Below are 22,916 nucleotides of genomic sequence, written 5' to 3' on the forward strand. Positions count from 1 at the left end.
CCAAATTATCATCAAAGAAGAACTTTATATTTCATTAGTCACAAGTTAAGTTACATAAGGAAAGAGATGAACAAAAACAAATGTATATCCTTGTTTCCTTCGTTTCTTTTTCTTGAAATCAACAACAAATCTTGATCTTTCCGTATATTCTTTAATTACTAGCTATGTGGGAACTGGGAAGATTGAAGCCACCTCCAAGATTGATCAATGATTCAAAAGACGTTAGCAGCTTGAAGAGTCGTTCTTGGCTTTTTGATGAGACCAGAACACTGGGCAGTTCTCTTCATCTTCACAGCTTCAAGATTTTTCACCTCCAAACAATTCAGATACTCTTTCCTCACTTTCTTCATCAGTTTTCTCCCTGCGTTGGATCCACTTCTTTTATTGCTTGAAGAAGAAGGTGGAACCTTATCCAAAACCCTAACTTGCCGGCTTCGTTTCCGGGCGCTTTCTTTCTGATACAGATTCTTCAACCTTTCACCCGCTTCTTTCTCAGCCTCTTCCATTCTCTTCAACTTGGCGTGGTACAATTCCGACCATTTGAAACTCACTTTCTTGATCTTCATCTTCTCGATCACCTCATCTGTGGCTTTAACACCGAAATCTCTCTCGAAGAACTTCTTCCACAGCTTGTCGGTGATGGGACTCAGATCTTTACCTTTGGTGCTCTTCTCGATGTGAACCAACTGGTCTTTGGAGCAGTGTGGTAAGACCTGCTCCAGAAACTTGAAGTGGAGGGACCCAACATCCCCAAGATCGTCTCGATTGTCTATTGCAATGGAGACCCAACGCTCATCAAGACATATCAACTTTACCTCTTCCATTGTGATGATTGTTTTGCGAGTGAAGTGAGTGAGGGCTCTGGTTTCTTTTTGTCCTATTTATACGAAAATGAGGTCTGCTTGGTTTCCTTTTCCTTAAGGGATAAGGATAATTAAGGAGTAGTGATCAAGTAACTATCCTTTTCCTTATACCAAATGGCTTCTGCCAATTGTAAATAGATTTGCTGTAAGGAGACCTAGATATTAGGTAGCTAGGGTTAAGAAAAATAAGTACGGCTCCCAAAAAATGGTATAGACTATCAATAACTCTGCTCCCATAAAGAGATAACTGGTATAGAGTAGAATGAGGATTTGGATCCGCTAAAGTTAGATTTCGTGTATTTACATAAATTTCATAAAATCTTACTCCTCCTTTTAATCTAATGGGTTTTATTGTGCCACATAAGCTAACATTCATTTCTACACTATTTTTTCTCAATTGAATGTTAACGTCGTTAAGATGTGGTAAAAGAAAGAAAAAAAACCAGTCCTCTTTTAACGAAATGAATGGATGCACTTCTCATATCCCTTATATTATTGGTCTTTCTCTCCTCTTTTCTTTCTCTTATTGGATGCACTTCTCATATCCCTTATATTATTGGCCTTTCTCTCCTCTTTTATTGTGTCACATAAGCTAACATTCATTTCTACACTATTTTTTCTCAATTGAATGTTAACGTCGTTAAGATGTGGTAAAACAAAAAAAAAGGGAAATGATCATTTACCCAATTTCAGCTTAAAAATTGCCCACTTGCTCCACTAACAGTTTTTTAACCCCATTTACCCAAAACACTCTAAGGGATTATTTCCCTAATACCCAATTAATTCTTTTTATTTAGTTTTGAGACTTTTTTGCCCTCTTCTTCTTTCTCACTTAGAGAGAAAAGTCATCCTCGACCTTGTTATGCTCCGGTGACCAGTGGCCGGCTGCGGAATCTGGCGACAGATGACCGGAATCCCGAATCTGACTACCGGACTGGTGACCGGATTCCCGCTTCTGATTTTATTACCCCCCAATAATACCCAGTAATCATATTATTGCCCCCCAATAAACTTGTTATCAGGGATCAATAATTAGTGAAAAATGAAGATGTTTTGAAATTTGAAAGATTTCGGAGGTTTATCTAAATAAATAATTTTATTATTGCCCCCTAATAATCTTATTATTGCCCTAATAAACATTTTATTGCCCCTCAGTAATCTTATTATTGCCCTACAATACTCATATTATTGCCCTCAAGTGAACCAAAATGAATACACTACAGACACAATTGATCAATTTATATGTTCAATTGTAAACGTTCACTTTTTTTTCCCTTTTTTTCCTTCCCCATTCTCGGAGCTCTTCTCATCGAAATCAGAAAAAAAAAAAAAACCATCAAAATTTTTCTCCGGCCACCCACGCTTCCCCTGTGGACACCCATGCTCCTCCAGCTAGATTCCGACTGGACTGCCTTCGTCTTCTCCAGGCCCTCTTCTCCAGTCGCTCACCTGCAGCCCATCTCCTATAGGTCCCAGCCCCGACGCAGCAACACCCCTGCTTACTCGTCCGTACCGGCCTCATCCATGCATGCAGGTGCCCCACGCCGGCGCTCTCCACCATCACAGCCACCATCTCTCGACGTCTCCAGATCGGAGGAAACTGAGAAAACCTCTGCACCAATCGAACGTTGGGTGCAACTGAGGGATCCATGGACCTGATGACACTCTGTTTGTTCAGCAAATCTAGCTGCTCCACCGAGATCCGACATCCTCATCTGCACCACCGGCGAGTTCACCACCACCTTCAACAACTAGCTCCGGCTAAGCCTGGATAGCACCTCCACATCACTGGTGCTGCAGAAGTTGCGTTTCAGGACAGGCAGGGAGTCGGCGGAGTCAGAGGCGACGATGGGCATGGCATGGAGGGCCATGACCTAAGGCTAGAGGAATCTAACGTAGCTGTTCTGGTGTCGTCAGAACCGAGAGAGAGAGAGAGAGAGAGAGAGAGAGAGAGAGAGAGAGAGAGAGAGAGAGAGAGAGAGAGAGAGAGAGAGAGAGAGAGATTCTGAGAGGAGAGAGATGATGAGTTTTAATTTGTTTAATGGGGGCAAAACTGTCAATAGTTGTTAGATTGGGTAAATGGGTTAAAAAACTCTTAGTGGAGTTAATGGGCAATTTTAAAGCTGAAATTGGGTAAGTGGTCACGGCCCCAAAAAAAAAGCCAGTCCTCTTTTGACGAACTGAATGGATGCACTTCTCATATCCCATATATTATTGGTCTTTCTCTCCTCTTTTCTTTCTCTTCCTCTGTCTTCCGGTAACAAAAATGTGTCTCTTTTGCAAGTAATCTTTTTTATTCTACATATATATTATTCTTTCATGTAATTTTGATTTGATTTGATTTTTTTGCTTTCCCTTTAACCTGGCTGCTTTGAAAGTGAGAACATTAATTCTGTCAATGAAACAATCCTGTGTAGTATTGCGCCTTCAACACAAAAGAAGTAAAAATATGGTTATGAAATTTGGCCTTACATGGATGAAAAGAAGAGGCAGACTATGTACTCTGTAGGCTTCAATTCAATTTAAGAACTTTGGATTTGAGATTCGTAGGTCAAAACTTCACCTGGTTACTGCATATCAGATCTAGGTTACTCCATATTTGGAATTTGGTGAATAACAATTTCTCAAATAAGTGCAAATCAGATCTAGGTTTTGGTGTAAAGAGACCTAGATATTAGGTAGCTAGGGTTTCTGGAAATAAAGGGTTAATAAAAATAAGTACGGCTCCCAAAAAATGGTATAGACTAGCAATAACTCTGCTTCCATAAAGAGATAACCACCAGTTTAGAGTAGAATGGGGATTTAGATCCTCTAAAGTTAGAAGGATTTGGATCCTCTAAGAGCATCTCCCATGGTAGGCTAAAAGCCAAATGGTTTTAGCTTACCAAAAATAGAATATTTCCTCTAATATGCTTTTTTGGCCTACCAACAAAAAACAGTGCTGCCACCGTAGGCCAAATTCTGTCAGCCAAAAATCAAATATCATCACATCCAACCGCTATAATTTGAAAATGACTATAATTCCCAGCTCAGAATATATTTTCGAGTATGGTTTTGACGAGGCTATCAATAAAACTAGTCGTTTTAGTTAAATGAAAATAAGTATATCATAAAATTAATGATTACACATTTATTTTAAAAATTCTAAACATCCTCTCATATTGAAGATCTCAATAAGATATTTACAATGATGTAATTTTAATATTTAGTAACATTATAAATAATCCATGTATATAGGAAAAATGATTTTTCTTAAATGTAAAATTCATGTTCTTAAATAAACAAAAAAACAACGTTAGCAGGGCCCACCATTTGGCTTACCAAATCTGAGCCCAAATTTGAGAAGGCCAAATTTTTTTCTTATTCCATGGGAAATAGTACGCTCATAATATCATTAATCCTTGATCTGTTCATTGCTAGTTAGCAGGAGGGTATGTAATGACCTTCTTGGCATGAGTGTCTCTTGAATGAAGTTATCATTCATTCAAAAAAAATATATTCTATGGTACATAAAGTAGACTAGTGTAGACAATCATAAAAAAAAAAAAAAAAAAAAAATTGAAATTGACAATCAGGTTTGTCATTTTGGGTCTGAGATCAATTAGAGTTCAAGTTCCCATCAAACTCGGGTTTTGAGGATAAGAAAGGGAGGCGGGGAGGTTAATAGCCTCTCAAATTGATAAGAAGTAAAAGAAAGAAGGAATGATGGTAAGGTCACAATGACGGAAAGACTTCATAAGACCTTAACACACCCAAATTCAACGAAGCCGCTATGGCTTGGGATTCCATTATCGACGTCCCTCGCCGAAGCAAAGTGGATTTCTTCTCTCCACAACTCCAAGCTGTTTTGTAGCCTTTCAACTTCAACCATGGGTGACAAACACCCAAGAGAAACTGCACTCCATGGGCATGTCCGCTAGTCGGGATGGGTTCAAGGAGGATTTTGGTTGGAGGATGCAAACAACAAGAGGGCGTCTCAAGGCCCTGAAAGACTGTGACAGACTCAAGGAGGAAGATCAAAATTGGTGTCACCAATCTTTGGCGTGGAATAGGGTGGACTGGATCTCAACCTCTGAGGCTTGTAGGCAACGCAATGCTTTTAGTATGCTTCTGGAAGTGAGAGCGGTGAAGAGAAGAGTGTCTCTGGTTCAATTTTGGATGGGTGTTGAAGGCGGCGGGGGGGGGGGCGCTCGGAGTTGAGGTTTTTCTGGTTGCAAGGGCTAGCCGCACAACAATGATTGATTTCATGCTACAATATGTTAAGATGACGGTGATAGGCGGCGCACACCGATTGATGGCGGTGAACAGGGCTGCCATCACTGATGAGGCAGGTTAGGTGCCCGTATCAGTTGGGAGGCCCAACTCTAAATGGGTGTCCAAACTGACTCTGAAGCCCATATCAATTTGAGGCCCAAACCAATTCTGATGGCCAATGGTGTGTCCACAGTTTTTGAGAATGTTGCTTGGATCTAGGTCCATTCGTGGACCAGAATCATGGGCTCTAGTTCCCTAGGGCTTAGTATTTGGGACCCCGGTGGCTTCATTCATCAAACTACGTCTATATTTGACTTTTTTAGCCTGCAGATTATGATGTTTTCTCTTTAAACTTCACAGAAAACTACTTCTTTGTAGGGTAATGTTGTAGTTTGTTAGGCTCCTTGTTTAAGTGAGGTTCAATGTTTTAAGCGAATGGTGTAAGATTCCGATTTTCTGGAAAATTTGTAAGTGCCGTTCTAGCCTGCGATTATCAATGAAATCTTCATTTACTCAAAAAAAAAAAAAAAGAAGTAGGAGAAAGGAAAATAAAGTTGTGGCTTGAAAAATAGAAGAATGAAGAGAAAAATGGGTAGCAAGAAAAAGAGAGAGATAGAGAGAAGAGATAAAGTTTCCGAGCCAATCTTCTTCATGTAAAACTTACTTATTTCAAATGATTACCACAAGGCATAGAGGTGGATGTCATAAGCGTCTATACCAGATAGTTGCCAAAAAACTCAAGTCAAAAACCACAATATGTGCCCAAGCAGAATTAAAGTAGATACAGATCAAACTAAAAATAATTAAGCCATTATTATGACACCATTTCTAAGGACTATCAGTTTTATTTTTAGTGTTTTCTTATTGTCAGTTTGCAAACAAGCAATAGCTTGTTGACAATGACGATTATTGTGATGAGAGATCAGTCTTTATTAGCTCATAATATCTATAAGCGTTTGCTTCTTTAGACATGAATAGTTCTGAAGGTCAGTGATGATCACACGGTCACTAGGTGATTAAAAAAATTTTGTGGTCATCCACATTTGAATTTAATTTTAAGAATTAAGATTAAAACACTTAAAATTCATTTTTGGAATCTCAACTCTCTCTTGATATTAAATCTAAAATTGAGTTTTAGTGATAGTCCTTAGAAATAGTGTACCTTAAATGAGAATCCGAAGTGTACAGAGAACAAGCACAGAGTAACAGACACTCAAAACAGAGGCCCAAAGCCGAACCGACGAACCAAGAGCATAACAGTTAGAAGAGGAAGACAAAAATCAGTTATCTGGTAAATCAAAGATGTCGTTCCACAACGTCCTCCGAACCCTGAAAACTGTGAAAGTAAGAACCCAAGTACCCTTTCAAGAATTCTGTGAACTAATCTCTGCAATCCCAAGTCCCTCAGCTGCTCCAAAACCCTTGAATCCCACCACCATTTCCCTCCTGTCCAAGCTCAACCCCAACTCTCTGCACCTCATCCTCTCAGAACCCACACTCAGCGCCTCCAAATGCCTTGTCTTCTTCAACTTCCTCCTCAAAAACCAGTCCTTTATCTCATTCAAACTTGACCTCCAAGCCCACTTGACTCTCATTTGCAGGCTTATCAGGGCAAGAAAGATCACACTTGCGGAGCAAGTTTTCAAGTCCATCTCGGTTGATCAAAATTCCAGGTACCCATTTCGTGCCATTGCTTCTTGTGTTGAACTGTGTTGTCTTGAACCTGTGGTTGAAGCCAAGTTGTTCAATTTGATGCTTAAAATTTACTCTGATATCAAAAATTTCGATGGAGGTTTGGAGGCTTTTGATCACATCAAGAGTATTGGGATTCGGATAGATGAGAGGACATATAATTTTTTTTCGGTTGCTATGAACAGAGCTGGTGAGGTGGAAAAGGGTATAGATTTCTTGTATAGATTGTTATATTCGGGCACTGGGGTCTCTGTGTATTGTTTGACAGCTGTGGTGGAGGGGATGTGTAGGAATGGAGAGATTAGAAGGAGTAGAGAGTTGGTGCAGGAAATGGCTAGTAGAGGAATTAAACCCAATATCATCACATTCAATATAATGGTGGAAGCTTGTGCTAAGAGATGGAACTTTTCGGAGTTGGATTTGATTTTGCCTCTGATGGAAAAGGAAGGAGTTGCATTTGATGTCAAGACATATGAATTCTTGATCGATGGCTTCACGAGCTCCGGGAAGGTAGAAGAAGCGAAAGATTGGTTGGGGAGATGCATGACAAGGGATGGAAAGTAAAAACTCATGTATTCAATTTGATAATAAATAGCTATTGTAGAAAAGGTTTTCTGGAAGGTGCTCTTTCTTTGTTTTCCAAGATGGCTGAGAGAAGTATATTCCAGAATGCTGATACATACTGGTTTCTAATAAATGGTATTTGCAAGGTTGGAGAGATGGGGCTGGCAATGCAATATGTTAATGAGATGCAGAACAAGGGATTTGAATTAGACAATCATGACTGCAACATCTTGGCTGATGGTTTTCGCAGCAAAGGGATGACCAACGAGCTTTTTGAGTTACATGCGTTGATGGAGAAAAAAAGTTCTAAAGCTAATGGCTTTAAACAGAAGAAAAATGGATAGGACTTGACGAGGAAGCAGCCAGCTGTACATAATAATTAAAAGCAGTAAGGGAGATTCACTTTGGTCATATATGAAGAAATAAGGAATTTGGTAGAATCCTATGATTGTAAAGCTGTTTTATACTGAAAGAAACGGGGGAGGGGCTATCATGGGAGAATGAAGCTCGATCAGAATTGGGATGGAGGATCAGAATTGCATGCTGGAGCTGGATCATAATCTTAGAAGTCATCGCACATTTATGGTAGGGAAAGCAGAATATATAGTAAACCAGTTTGAAATATGCTAAATGGGTTTGTGCGGATAGCAGTGGATATGCAAAAAACTCTCAAGACTGTGGAAGGAAAGAAAGATTAAATATACTAGTTGAGGTCATCACTATGTGACTTTACTCTGCCTGTGACAACTTCGAAGAAGATCAATTCTTAAATCTCCTTCTGGTTAGTATACTTTGCATCTCCCTTTGGTAATGGATTGAGAAATGAATATGATTTAGAAATAAAGGTACCACTATAAAAGTATAGCTGTGTGCATATGTCCCTTTCCTTCAGCAGTTTTATGTGATTACTATGTTTTGATGGCTGGGGAGCAAGTGATTCACATCCAGTTGAACATTGAGCACAGAGGGATATAGAGAGGATTGCTGGCTTGGCATTTTTCTATTTAGAGAGGTTAAGCTTGCTAACCATCAGATGGTTTATCTGAGGTGGCTAAATTCTGAGCTTGTTATCCATTGCAATATATTGTTTTCACTTAATAAGAAACCAACCATTTTTGAAAACTTTATTTTCATTCCATCATTTCTCAAGCTGTGTTCATGGAATAGTTTTCTCTTTGTTAATGCATTCTTTTTTAACAGACATAAAAGTTTGTGGCGTAAGCTACATAGGACTTACTATATGTTGAGTATGATTTGCTGCAGCTGATGTCATATGTTGATGTACAACTATTAATTTGAATTTTGATACCCTAAAAGAAGTACATGGAAATAAACCAACCTGTAATGCACGAATCGGAGTTGTATGAAATCATTAGTCTGAATTTTACTATTCATTATGAAATCATTAGTCATTCAATGTATGTGTATTTAGTATTTAACTTTACATGACCTGAATTTAGATAACTCATACTGGCTGACTAATGAGGATTCCATACTATCTCCCTATTCATCTTCTTGTATATTACTTTGTTCTATCTGTAGGCATTATTATGCAAGTTATGTGAGAATGGAAACATATTGGGAAATATTAATTTCCAATTCAAGTGAGGGAGGGTAAAATCTGTTATTTTTTAGGTCCTGTGTCGTAAGAGGTTTTTCTCTTTTGCTTGGGTCTTTAATTTTCATCTTTTACCTAAAGATAGAGGGAGAAAGGAGAAAGGAGGGTGGAAGGAGAAAGAAATGATGAATGTAAAAAAATTTAAAAAGAAAAACTACCTCCCTCCCTTCTCTCCTGTATTTTGCTTCTATCTCTAACTGAAAACAAGCCCTTAGCTATTGTTGGGCTAGCACTAGAAGTGCAATTTTTTCTTTTTGGGGTTTTGTGTAGCTAAAACTGGAAGAAAATAAGAAAAAGATATGAAAAGTAATAGACTCCATAGGTCAAGTCTCCTTGCAATGTCAAATAGTTTCCATTTTTCCTCAGATTAGGTACCTTTAGCCACAGATTACATAACATTGTGAATTGTCGAGAAATGTAACAGAAAATATGGGTCTGCAAATTCAAATACACATGTAATACTTTACTTATTTTTATAAATTGAGTTTTGAAGCCTTATCAGATCCATACTAATTCGAATATTTGGGATGTGCTGTATTCTTGAATCATGTTGGTTTTGGAATAGTATTATGTTGACCATATAAAGCAGTAGTCATGGACACATTGAAGAGAAAGTACCTGCATTGTGCAAAAAGGCATATGTGATTGTGTTCATCTTTCACTCTGTCCTTCTCTTTTTCCTTTCAGATCACCCCAGATTTCAGAATGTTTCACTTGGCTCAATTGTGAAACTTGTATCATTTCATGAAATGCAGCAATTATGGAGGATATCTGTCCTTTCTACAGAACAAAGTTTTTGGTCTGGCGTGGTAAGACAAATTATATGACTATACCTTTATTATTGATTCCAGCTTCATCAATTTTAAGTTGGTTTTGGTGATACCTGAGTACAAGTTATATTTATATGATTTCTTAAATAGATAGGATTAGATTGAATGTGATCAGTATCCCTACGGCCCTACCTGTGAGCTGAGGCTTAAAGTGGGATATGCATGGTTTAGGGTTCTTGTTCTGTTGTCTTGTTTAAACGGCTAAGTGATATGCTCATAGTCTACTGAATGATCAACTAGGATTAAATGAGCCTTGCACATTACTCTCTACTTTATTTTGAACTGTTTTTTTGTTATTATCAGGGTTGTTGTTCTTATATTGTAACAAATGTTTCATTCCCTTGCAATTTAAAGTGCATCCTTCATGACTGTAAGAACATATTTGTTTTTGACTTCTCATCCCATTCAATTTTCCTATAGAACATATTGATAACTTGATGCAAAAATAAAGTAACTTTGAGAACACCACTAATTGAATGATTGCTCTGCAGTATGATAAGTCCTTTAGAAGCAAATGCAGGAAGGGAAAATTGTTTTGTAATGATGAGTTGGAGCCTTTAGAATATTAAACTGGAAAGTAAACTAATATAAGTAGTAGGATAGCTCTAGCGAGTACCATGCTGAAATTCTTGTAACCCTCTTGATATTGGTCAAATATGATGGTGGATAGCCTTTTCTACAAGTGCATGTTTTAAGTGAGGGAAAAGGAATTCTGATTAGCTTTGTCCAAGGGAAGAACACTGATGCTGAGGAAATTTTCAAATCTATCTCAGTAGATGAGAAGTACTACGTCTCTGGTGTTGAAATTTTCTCTCTTAGTTAAAGCCAAACTGTTCAATTCAATTCTTAAGAGTTTATAGGATAGTGAATATTTCCACAAAGCATTGTTTGGAGGCTTTTTAATTCATGAACATTAGTGGCTCTTCGATTGATAAGAGGACCTATACATCATTTGCTTGATCTTAGCATATGTGGTGGATGCCAATTGCGTTTACATTTCTTGTGTCTATTGGTCAAATTGTTAAATAAGGTCTCATTGTATTCTTTAACAGTTGTGGTTGCTGAGCTGCGTTGGAGTAGAGAGATTAGAAGGAGATGAGAGTTGGCAGAGGAGATCAGATATCTTTACCTTCAATAAAATGGTGGATGCTTGTGCTAAGAGATGGAACTTTTTGGAGTTGGATCTTATATTGCTTTTGTTGGCAAAGGAAGGAGTGGCATTTGAGGCCAAGACACATCAAGCTGTCTTAAAGAAATTCGCTGTCAGAGAAATTTCTCAGGGACACTTCTCAGTATTCAGTTTGATTTTTGTTTTTTTTTTGGTGAGTAAAATCCAATTGTTAATTGTCTTTTGCTCTCTAATTTGAGTTAATAGGGTTTTATATTTTTTGATCGTTTTCCTCTACTCTCCATATAAATTAACTACTACTCGATAAGGGCCGCTTCATGGCTGCAAATATGATGCCTTGAATTTGTCTTAGTTCAAGCTTCAGTTCTCACCCACTAAACCTCATTTTTTTAATTATTCTTTTTCTTCTTTTTATCTTTTCAAAAGCTTGATCATATAACACCAGCATGATGAGATTCGACATAACATGACTGTCCTACAAGCTTGTATGCATATTTGTTTCTTTTATTTTTTTGCCAACTGTTGCAACAACATACAGAGATTATACAAAACGACTAATTCCAAAAGCCAACACACTTTGTTAAGTAACACAAAGATCTCTACCTTTGTCTCTACTTCTCTAGTTACCAACCTAAGTTGGTATGATATGGGGGGAAGTCTAACATAAAGGTATTAAGCCATAATAGAAGTTTTAGTTCCTCTACTTCCTTCACTAATAAGGCAAATGAGGCCGTTGCAGAAGATGTATGAAGTTGCTAACTGGCTTGCCTTTTCTCTTTCATCTACAGGTGCAAAGTCTCAAGGCACCAAGCAGCTTAGACTTATGGAGTGCAGGATGTGCTCATCAATCAGAGAATTCTCAACATGTTCCAACTTTCATGTTCAGGCGTTCAGCCATTGGCTACCTTTCATTATAGTACGTAAAACATAGATACACCTATCATTCTACATAAAATCATACGATATCTGGGCAATCAACTCCAATGACCCGTAAGTACACTCTCAGGAAATCCTTGGAACTTTTATTTCTCGAAAGAATTCAGTTCAACAATTAATATTTGAAAGACGAAACTGAAAAGCATTTCTAGACTTTGTGGACTTCGATAAAAAGAAGTACTAGTCCTCCCATATATTATCCCTCCTTCGATACCGTACAGTTTCTTTTAGTTTCATTTTTTCATTATATTCTGTGTCGTGGATGCAAAATGGAAAAGGCAAGGTGGAGTCAGAACATACCAAGATCAGATCACAAATAGAACAGATTCATATATGTAACCAAAAACACCAAATTATCATCAAAGAAGAACTTTATATTTCATTAGTCACAAGTTAAGTTACATAAGGAAAGAGATGAACAAAAACAAATGTATATCCTTGTTTCCTTCGTTTCTTTTTCTTGAAATCAACAAAAAATCTTGATCTTTCCGTATATTCTTTAATTACTAGCTATGTGGGAACTGGGAAGATTGAAGCCACCTCCAAGATTGATCAATGATTCAAAAGACGTTAGTAGCTTGAAGAGTCGTTCTTGGCTTTTTGATGAGACCAGAACACTGGGCAGTTCTCTTCATCTTCACAGCTTTAAGATTTTTCACCTCCAAACAATTCAGATACTCTTTCCTCACTTTCTTCATCAGTTTGCTCCCTGCGTTGGATCCACTTCTTTTATTGCTTGAAGAAGAAGGTGGAACCTTATCCAAAACCCTAACTTGCCGGCTTCGTTTCCGGGCGCTTTCTTTCTGATACAGATTCTTCAACCTTTCACCCGCTTCTTTCTCAGCCTCTTCCATTCTCTTCAACTTGGCGTGGTACAATTCCGACCATTTGAAACTCACTTTCTTGATCTTCATCTTCTCGATCACCTCATCTGTGGCTTTAACACCGAAATCTCTCTCGAAGAATTTCTTCCACAGCTTGTCGGTGATGGGACTCAGATCTTTACCTTTGGTGCTCTTCTCGATGTGAACCAACTGGTCTTTGGAGCAGTGTGGTAAGACCTGCTCCAGAAACTTGAAGTGGAGGGACCCAACATCCCAAGATCGTCTCGATTGTCTATTGCAATGGAGACCCAACGCTCATCAAGACATATCAACTTTACCTCTTCCATTGTGATGATTGTTTTGCGAGTGAAGTGAGTGAGGGCTCTGGTTTCTTTTTGTCCTATTTATACGAAAATGAGGTCAGCTTGGTTTCCTTTTCCTTAAGGGATAAGGATAATTAAGGAGTAGTGATCAAGTAACTATCCTTTTCCTTATACCAAATGGCTTCTGCCAAGTAAATAGATTTGCTGTAAAGAGACCTAGATATTAGGTAGCTAGGGATAAGAAAAATAATTACGGCTCCCAAAAAAATGGTATAGACTATCAATAACTCTGCTCCCATAAAGAGATAACTGGTATAGAGTAGAATGAGGATTTGGATCCGCTAAAGTTAGATTTCGTGTATTTACATAAATTTCATAAAATCTTACTCCTCCTTTTAATCTAATGGGTTTTATTGTGCCACATAAGCTAACATTCATTTCTACACTATTTTTTCTCAATTGAATGTTAACGTCGTTAAGATGTGGTAAAAGAAAGAAAAAAAACCAGTCCTCTTTTGACGAACTGAATGGATGCCCTTCTCATATCCCTTATATTATTGGTCTTTCTCTCCTCTTTTGTTGTGCCACATAAGCTAACATTCATTTCTACACTATTTTTTCTCAATTGAATGTTAACGTCGTTAAGATGTGGTAAAAGAAATAAAAAAGGGAAATGATCATTTATCCAATTTCAGTTTAAAAATTGCCCACTTGCTCTACTAACAGTTTTTTAACCCCATTTACCCAAAACACTCTAACAGTAAAGATTGTATGTTGTGAAATTGATTATGTCTGAAAAGTACAATTATGAAGCCGGGTGATTACAACAACCCCGTGCTTAAGTGAATTACTGGTAAATGTGTTTTGATGTTATGATGACGTTAAGCTGTGGGCCCTAGTCCCTTCAGATAGTGCACTATTATACTCTTAGGAAGGGTGGTACTTTGAGTATACATACTTTGGAGGGTGTCCTTGGTATGCTGCGGCTTACCCATGCTTTGGTATTATGGACCCTAGCATGTGGATTCCCGTGCTTTGGTATTATGGACCCTAGCACGCGGATTTATGATTTGTTACCAGTCAACCTGGTTTTCCCGTGTTTTGGTATTATGTACCCTAACACGTGGATTTATGATTTGTTACCAGTTAATCTGAAAATTCACTAAAAAGAGGAGTGTACTTATGTTATTTTGATCAAATATCTATCTATGATATATTTTGAATATGTGAAGGTGTTAGTGAAATTGATCAAATATCTATCTATGATATATTTTGAATATGTGAAGGTGTTTGTGAAAAGAAAATCAAGCATGCATTACTCTAATGTTATTTCACATATTAATGTTGCAATATTTGTTGGTTGTGATCAAGCATGTGTTGCTCAAATGTTATTTCACATATTAATGCTGCAATATTTGTTGATTGTTTACTTGAGTTATAAGAATTGTAACATAATAAATCAACAGTTCTTTCTTGTTTTCTCACGAGCTGTCAAAAGCTTACCGGGTTTTGTGTTGTTGCAATTCCCGGTACACTATTCAAATTGTGTAGTGGGTAATCTCACAGGTCAGGAGAATCAGGGCAGTGATCGTGCGGTTTAGAGTATTAGTATTAGATTTACAGCATTTGTTTTTGTGAGGAGAATTATACTCATTTGAGTTTTACAATTTGATTTGGTGAGAGTGTGACGTAATAAGTAGCTTGAGGATTTGGTTTATGTAATATTAAGAGGTGTAAGGTGTGGTTGTTTCTGAGAGAAAAATTCAGAACGTTATTTGTATTGTTATTAGTCATGTTCCGGATTTGAATCCTTATTTCAAAATTCGGGGTGTGACATTTTGATACTCTTACAACAGTTTGTTATGTTTTTGTTGTGTGAGCAACTTTAGAATTTGTTGGAAGTTTAATTTTGCCTCCCACCCAGCCCAAGCCACATCGTGTCGAAAGAAAAATGAAACAAATTCTCTTGAGCTCTCTCAGTTGTGAAACCCCCGTCTCTCCACCACCCCTCCCCACGACTCTCCCAATCGTGAAACCCCTCTCTCTCAGTCTCTCGATCTATCTTGTCTCAATTTCATGCTCACTTCTTCTTCAATCTCATCACCCCCTTTCAAACCCCAACCCTAAAATCTTCCTCCCCCAGCAATGGCCTCCTCCCCCGACCACAACCACACCCTGAACGGCGATTCCAACACCCACGCCTCCAAAAAGCCCAAACTCTCCTTCGTCACCCCCTCCGAAATCGCCGCCGAATTCTCCCACCACGATCCCACCGTCGCCCGAATCAACAACGGCAGCTTCGGGTCCTGCCCCGACTCAGTCCTCCAGGCCCAGCGCCGCTGGCAGCTCAAGTACCTCTCCCAGCCCGATCACTTCCAAGCCGGCATCCTCCACTCCCGCACCCTCATCAAGGACCTCATCAACGCCGACCACGTCGACGAGGTCTCCATCGTCGCCATCGTCCTCCAGCAGGCCGCCTGGGGCTTCTCCTAGAGCAAGTTCGAGCAGGGCGACGCCGTCGTCATGCTCCACTACGCCTACGGCGCCGTCAAGAAGTCGATTGAGGCCTACGTCACTCGCGCCGGCGGGCACGTCATTGAGGTACCCTTGCCGTTTCCTTTGAATTCCAACGATGAGATTGTAACCGAGTTTAAGAAGGCTTTGGAGAAGGGGAAGGCTAATGGTAGGAGGGTTAGGCTACATTCCTTCTCCCGGTTGCCACGTCAACTCCGTCAAGTGGAACCACACCAGTTAGTCACTCTCACTCTCACTCTTGTTCTTCATTTGTTGATTTGATTTTGATGAATTCGAAGACGGTTATAGATTTCTTTGCGTTTGGTTTCGAACTTTGCAACTGTTTTTATGAATCAATAGTTTTTAGGCGAATTTTCTGTTTAATGTGGGTTGTGATTTTGCAGATTTGGTTGTGGTGAGTGCCGGAGATGATAAGAAGATATCGTTGTGGCATAAGAATGGGCAGAGCTTGGGGACTATTCCGGTGGCCGGGACGGACAGTGGTGACAACATTAAGGTAATTTTGTTTTGTAACTGAGAAGATATGGTGTGATATTGGATGTGAAGTGAAATGCTTGGGAGAATGAGTTAACTGAGTGGAAATGTTTATACAGGAGTCTATATCGGCGCTTAGCTTCAGTAACAAGGTTTCGAGATATATATGTTCTGGTGGTAGCTGTGATTGATCATATTACTTCAATGCCTCTAATATTGGTGTGAAGAGTTCATTTTGAAGGTTTTTACAATATCAAAACACAACAGACCCTAATATTGTTTTAGATGTTGCATAAACTTTATATTACATATTCTGCTTTACTTGGATGCTAGGTATTTAAATCAGAGAACCTTGAACCTGACATGCTTATTTGGTCCATGTAAATTTCAATGTGCAATGAACTAAACTCCATTCTCAGAAGCTTGGTTTAGCTAATTTTGGTTTTGGGAATTATCTAGTGAGTTTGAGAACAGTCATTGGTGGGGCAACATTTTGGTTGGTCTGAAATGGGAAAGATTATATTTACAACCAAAATGTTCTTTATGGAGATGCCAAATAATTTCCGATTACCAATTTGATGTTGCCCAGGTTGAGTTAATCAAGTGTTTTCAATTATCTTTACAACCGCATATGGAGTCTGTTGATTTTGACAAAGTCTTGTTCTTTGGCTTCCTACTTACAATTTGCTTGGCATGGAATCTATCACTCAGTTTGAATTCCAACAGTGATACTAGGCAGAAAGGCAGAAAAACATACATCTATTGATGCCATCATCCACATTGATGCACTGTTGTAGTTAATACTCTTGACCATGCATCATAGTCTAAAACTGAATTGCTACCCTACTTTTCCTTTTAACAACCTCTAGCTTCTCATATATATACTCTTTTATAGTGGCAAGTGAGAAGGATGATATGAATGAATCACAGAAAGATATCTTAGTGTGGAAAAATATCCTTGTGTGGAAAGATCTCCTTGCCAAGCCTCATGAGTGGTGGGACGTCAGATCGAAAGAGGTAGCAACTTTTATATGGTTAATTTCAGTTGACATTTTTATTTAATTTTGTACAAATGGTGATATAATCCTTTCATGTGTAAGCAATTTCTCATACCCTTTCATAATTTGTGCTCAGGGTTCCCCAAAGGCTGCAGCCTTCGAGCGTAAGAGTAATGGCGAATTACGTATGATTGATGATTCAACTCCCGAGGTTTCTCTCACTCTCCCTTACGCCAATTTCGATTTTCTTAATGTGGGTTGCTCCACTTCTTTATTAATCATCTGCATCTCTATGCTATGTCACTGATTTAAGAACCAAATTTAACCGAAGAAACCAGAAAAATGATGTTACCAGCAATATATGCTTCTGATGCAACTATATATCATTTTTGCAACACCAGTCCAACCTTAACTAGTGAATTTATTTAGAATTTAAGTTTCCGAATCAGAGCTGAAACGTACTTGGTGTCAATTTCCTAGTCAAACAGGACAACTTTTAGTCAATCAGATTTCAATTTTGTCAATGATATTGTTTGGTTTGATTGTTCTTTCTTAATTTTAACTGGATGTAGCGTTGATTTTAGTAACTATTCCCAAGGATCCTACACTTATCCTGAAGCTAGTATTGGAATATACCGGATTCTGCGATACAGTCCACCCTCTAAGTGTAGGTCAACAACTGATCTTAGTTCAGTCTACTCAATCCAGATCCAAAACTTGAAATACTACTTGAAAGGTTGGGGCATGTGTCATTCTGGTTTAATTGTCTTGACTTGGTCTCTACTGTATCAACATCATCTTAATTCTGCCCTTTAGCTTCATGCCATTTAGATCTCCAAGTTGTCCCTCTTTCTAGACAACATCATCTTGTTAGACACGGTTTCTCTGATTTATTATGAAATCAGTCTCGACATTGGTTAGAATTGATGGGAAAGAAACCATTGGGAAAATTGATGAAGATTTTGTACGTTTGTGCAACTTTGGATTGGTGGCCTCCTGAGAAATGTGACTATGGAACTTGCAGCTGGGGCAAGGCTACTCTTCTTAATCTGGTATCTCACATTTCTCATTGCTATTAATTAATGATCGGAAATCACTGCTAATCTTTATATGCTTTTGGTGCTTGAACATAATTGTATTCACTTTTTCTATCTTTGATGTTCTATAAGAAAGTTTCCCAGTTTGTCATGATAAAAGAAGAAACTTTTTGGTAGTACTGTTCTATTCAGATTGAATGTTTAAAGTTAATCTCATTATTTGGAAAAGCTCCTCAGTTCTAAGCCAATGTACAAATCTTAAGTCTGCTTTCTGATCTATTTTGTTTCTGGAAAATCCTTTCTGATATATAATTGATAATTATTGTGCAGGATCTAAGTAATACTGTCTTATCAAATGCCATAAAGGGTAAGAACTCCTAGATATCTGAATGACTGTGACTTGGTTTATAATCTTGTATGAGCCTAAAATGAACTCTGTAGATGATTTAACTCCTGATTGCCTTGGCTGGGCTGGACTTGTATATGAGCACGTCCTTGGTGAAGAGAAGTACACATTTGTCGAAAATGTGAAGAACCCTCATTCTTGCACAATCTTAATCAAAGGTATTCAGTCAGTAGCTCCATGCAAATTGCAAAGTTCTATATACAATTTTGTTCTCTATCCATGTCTCGATATATATCTTGCATCCCTGTCATGGTAATGCGTACATGATACACATAATTTTAGTGCCATTGCCAAGTCATGTGGTAGTTAATTCTTATTTTCACTTTTAATGGTGCAGGGCCTAATGATCATACAATTGCCCATATTAAGGATGCTGTTCTTATTTACTCTAATTAACGTTTTTCTGGTTTTCAACAGTCTTCAATTATGACAGTGAGGACTGGGAAGGAAGACATTAGAGCCATAACAAGGATGCCCACTCTGCGGTAATGATCCAAAGCTCGAGAAGCAACGTAAATGAGTTTTGGACTGGGATCTTAGAGCTCGAGAAGCAAGTGCTATGGATTACCTCCTTTCAGCATATGAGCTACCAAGTTTGATTCATGTGTAGGTAGTAGCTAGGAAGGCTTGTTTGGTACATTATCTAATAACTTGAATGTTTGAAAAACTTATATGATATGGATTAGTGTGGGTTTATGTGGTAATATGGAGCATTATTTATGAAAAGATATTCCAGGTATGGAATACATAATGAACAAATAACAGCTCAAAACAATGTTGTGAGAACCAAGCTCAGACAACAAACCTAATGTTGCTCACACAATGGATGATAAAAAGAATTTGTTGTGTGAACTAACAACAAACAACAAAAGAAAATAAACTTCTGTTGTGTGAGATTCAAACACACAACGGAAATAAAATCATTTCTGTTGTCTGAGTAACCAACAGACAAGGGAGATAATTTCACTTCCGTTGTGTGTTACTTACCTCAGACAATAAAGAATGAGTTACATCTGTTGTATGTTATTAGTCTCAGACAACAAAGAATAAGTTATACCCGTTGTGTCTTATGAATCTCACACAACAAAGAATAAGTTATACCCGTTGTGTGTTATGAATATCACACAACAAATAATAAGTTATACCCGTTGTGTGTTATGAATCTCACACAACGGCAAAATTTCTTTTTCTGTTGTGTGAATGACCGAGGCATCCCTGCGCATGCCATGGCAGGCACCTGCTTCGCAGAATTCACACAACAGAAAAATAACTTTTCTGTTGAGAAAACTAATGTTAGACAAAGGTGGAATTACCGTTGTGTGATTTTTCAATCACACAACACTCGCTTAGACCACGGTGAGCTTGGTCATCACACAACAGAAATCCACCGTCGTCTGATGACCTTTTTGTAGTAGTGATTATTGGTCTTTCTCTCCTCTTTTCTTCCTCTTATTGGATGCACTTCTCATATCCCTTATATTATTGGTCTTTCTCTCCTCTTTTATTGTGCCACATAAGCTAACATTCATTTCTACACTATTTTTTCTCAATTGAATGTTAACGTCGTTAAGATGTGGTAAAACAAAAAAAAGGGGAAATGATCATTTACCCAATTTCAGCTTAAAAATTGCCCACTTGCTCCACTAACATTTTTTTAACCACATTTACCCAAAATACTCTAAGGGATTATTTCCCTAATACCCAATTAATTCTTTTTTTATTCTTTTTATTTATTTTTGGGACTTTTTTGCCCTCTCCTTCTTTCTCACTTAGAGAGAAAAGTCATCCTCCACCTTGCTATGCTCTGGTGACCAGTGGCCGGCCGCAGACTCCGGCGACCGATGACCGGAATCCGGGGACCTGAATCCCGAATCCGACTACCGGACTGGTGACCGGATTCCCGCGTCTGATTTTATTACTCCCCAATAATACCCAGTAATCATATTACTGCCCCCCAATAAACTTGTTAACGGGGATCAATAATTAGTGAAAAATGAAGATGTTTCGAAATTTGAAAGATTTCGGAGGTTTATCTAAATAAATAATTTTATTATTGCCACCCAATAATCTTATTATTGCCCTAATAAACATTTTATTGCCCCTCATTAATCTTATTATTGCCCTACAATACTCATATTATTGCCCCAATAATCATATTATTGCCCTCAAGTGAACCAAAATGAATACACTACTGTTCGCTCAAAAATTGTCTCGGCCGCGTGTCACTGGGCCGAGGTCTTCTTTGGCTTACACGTGTCCTTCTGGAGTGGTGACGTGTGCGCGGGAGTGCCAACTCGCGGCCGGTAGGCCAAGCGAGGTTTTGTTCTAGATTGTAGATCTTGCGCCTATCTGACTTCTGATCAGTTGATTGTGGGCCGAGGAAGGATCGATCTCGGCCACAGGGTTCTCTCTGCTTTGAATGCAAGGACTTTAGCACGGATCGACCTTATCTAGCCGCAGTGCTGTGTAACTCGGTGATTGAGGTGAAATTGAAGTGATGATGATTCTTTTTGTGATTTTGTATTTTGTATAAAGTAAATAAGGTAAAGTAAACAACAGAAAATAAAAGTGCAAGTAAAGGCAAAGTAAAGTGCAGGAATGTAAAGTGCAGGAAGATAAACTGCTTGAATGTAAAGAGCAACAAAGTAAAGTGCATGAAAGATAAATACCAGTAAAGAAAGCGATAAAATAAACACGTAAAGATTGATAAGTGTTGCTGAAATGTTGAAATGTATTGAGATAAAATTTGTGTAATCGCGTAGAGCGTTTGGTCGAGGACCTCTAACAATGAATCCTATGGTCCTTTTTATAGTGAAGCTAAACTACTGAATGAAGGAAAAGAAACAATTTTAGCCTTTACAGTTAAGACCGCATTGATTACAAATAGAACAGTATTCATGTTTGTGATATCGTTATCAATGATTGATTCTATCATGACCAATCAATCAGGTCTTGTAACTGATGATTGGCAATAACACCTCCTAATGCTCATTCAAGTTAATTGCCCCAAACTTCGGTAACGTTTCTCCTGACAATCAACCTCTTTGATGTGTCACGGCTAATTAGCCGCGGTCATTCATTATGACTTGTGGGTCATTTATTCTCTACCGATTTAATAACGGCCGAGTAAAACAAGATTGCGGTCGAGCTGAGTAAAACAATTTTCAAAACTTTGACCCATCCGACCGATGCCATCGTCAACGTTGTCAAGATCATTGTTAAGACTCTTCCAAGATACATCTGCCGCAATGGTTGCTGGTGCGCTCGTAGGTACTAATTCATACAATGGATTAAATCTTGTTGGCAACAGAGTCTGTCCTGTACCAACACTTGCAGACGCGTTAAGCGGCTCATATAACGGATTATAGCCCGGAGAGAATCTCCAAGGGAACGATCCGGTACTGGCTGTAGCTGCTGGTACACCTACTGACTCATAAGGAGGGGTATACCCAGGTGGCAGGCCTCATGGATAAGTTACAGGATTATACGGTCGAGTACCAGCCGCAGTTGTAAAATCAACTCGATTTGTTGTCCCTGAGGTTTGGACGATATGTGACTGCGGCTGCTTTGGACGATATGTGACTGCGGCTGCTGACTGAAAGATGGATGACTCATCGTAGTGGAGGCCGACACTACCATGGCGGTCGTAGCGACTGATGATGCAGGACGTGCCATGACTCCACTCGTAGAGATCCCACTTAATGTCGAAGCCGATGATTGAACTGATGTCATTGGGAGACTTGACATGGGCACAATGAGATCTCTAGAAGTAGCTTGATCTGTTAGGACAAAAAGAAGAGGTGTGGCCTTGTTGCCTACACCTGTAACAACGATTCCCTCGAGACTTGGCGTAGGGATCTGGTAACATTCACCGAGTGTTGTCCCACTGGGCGTGCCAAAAGATGTTCGCTCAAAAATTGTCTCGGCAGCGTGTCACCGGGGCCGAGGTCTTCTTTGGCTTACACGTGTCCTTCTGGAGTGGTGACGTGTCCTTTTGGAGTGGCTTACACATTGAAGAGAAAGTACCTGCATTGTGCAAAAAGGCAGATGTGATTGTGTTCATCTATCACTCTGTCTTTCTCTTTTCCCTTTCAGATCACCCCAGATTTCAGAATGTTTCACTTGGCTCAATTGTGAAACTTGTATCATTTCATGAAATGCAGCAATTATGGAGGATATCTGTCCTTTCTACAGAACAAAGTTTTTGGTATGGCGTGGTAAGACAAATTATATGACTATACCTTTATTATTGATTCCAGCTTCATCAATGTTAAGTTGGTTTTGGTGATACCTGAGTACAAGTTATATTAATATGATTTCTTAAATAGATAGGATTAGATTGAATGTGATAAGTATCCCCTACGGCCCTACCTGTGAGCTGAGGCTTAAAGTGGGATATACATGGTTTAGGGTTCTTGTTCTGTTGTCTTGTT

The 22,916-nt window shown here is 38.6% G+C and overlaps 4 protein-coding genes across 8 annotated transcripts; 2 read left to right on the top strand and 2 right to left on the bottom strand.

Moving 5' to 3' along the window:
* Positions 1 to 212: 212 nt before the first annotated feature.
* On the bottom strand, positions 213 to 824 carry LOC112163803. The gene has a single exon (XM_024300061.1). The coding sequence runs from the start codon at positions 822 to 824 to the stop codon at positions 213 to 215; it is 612 nt and encodes a 203-aa protein (XP_024155829.1).
* Positions 825 to 6,309: 5,485 nt separating this feature from the next.
* On the top strand, positions 6,310 to 22,657 carry LOC112201672 (pentatricopeptide repeat-containing protein At2g28050). 5 transcript variants are annotated; one of them, XM_040507335.1, is made up of 4 exons: positions 6,310 to 8,420; positions 9,679 to 9,800; positions 10,874 to 11,143; positions 11,739 to 12,057. In XM_040507335.1, exon 1 carries the CDS (start codon positions 6,420 to 6,422, stop codon positions 7,371 to 7,373), a length of 954 nt encoding a protein of 317 aa, XP_040363269.1. In that variant the 5' UTR covers positions 6,310 to 6,419; the 3' UTR covers positions 7,374 to 8,420; positions 9,679 to 9,800; positions 10,874 to 11,143; positions 11,739 to 12,057. The 5 variants fall into 5 exon arrangements, with proteins under 5 accessions (XP_040363269.1, XP_040363268.1, XP_040363270.1 ...); XM_040507334.1 differs by lacking the exon at positions 11,739 to 12,057 and having other exon boundaries at positions 10,874 to 11,459; XM_040507336.1 differs by lacking the exon at positions 11,739 to 12,057 and having other exon boundaries at positions 6,310 to 8,385; positions 10,874 to 11,459.
* On the bottom strand, positions 12,447 to 13,057 carry LOC112163804. Its single transcript, XM_024300062.1, has 2 exons — positions 13,049 to 13,057; positions 12,447 to 12,947 (listed from the first exon to the last, which is right to left on the bottom strand). Exons 1-2 carry the CDS (start codon positions 13,055 to 13,057, stop codon positions 12,447 to 12,449), a joined length of 510 nt encoding a protein of 169 aa, XP_024155830.1.
* On the top strand, positions 15,502 to 16,061 carry LOC112201673 (probable L-cysteine desulfhydrase, chloroplastic). Its single transcript, XM_024342583.2, has 2 exons — positions 15,502 to 15,783; positions 15,952 to 16,061. Exons 1-2 carry the CDS (start codon positions 15,557 to 15,559, stop codon positions 15,977 to 15,979), a joined length of 255 nt encoding a protein of 84 aa, XP_024198351.1. The 5' UTR covers positions 15,502 to 15,556; the 3' UTR covers positions 15,980 to 16,061.
* Positions 22,658 to 22,916: the final 259 nt, after the last annotated feature.

Source organism: Rosa chinensis, chromosome 5 (genome assembly GCF_002994745.2).
Source record: "Rosa chinensis cultivar Old Blush chromosome 5, RchiOBHm-V2, whole genome shotgun sequence".
Classification (NCBI taxonomy): domain Eukaryota; kingdom Viridiplantae; phylum Streptophyta; class Magnoliopsida; order Rosales; family Rosaceae; genus Rosa; species Rosa chinensis.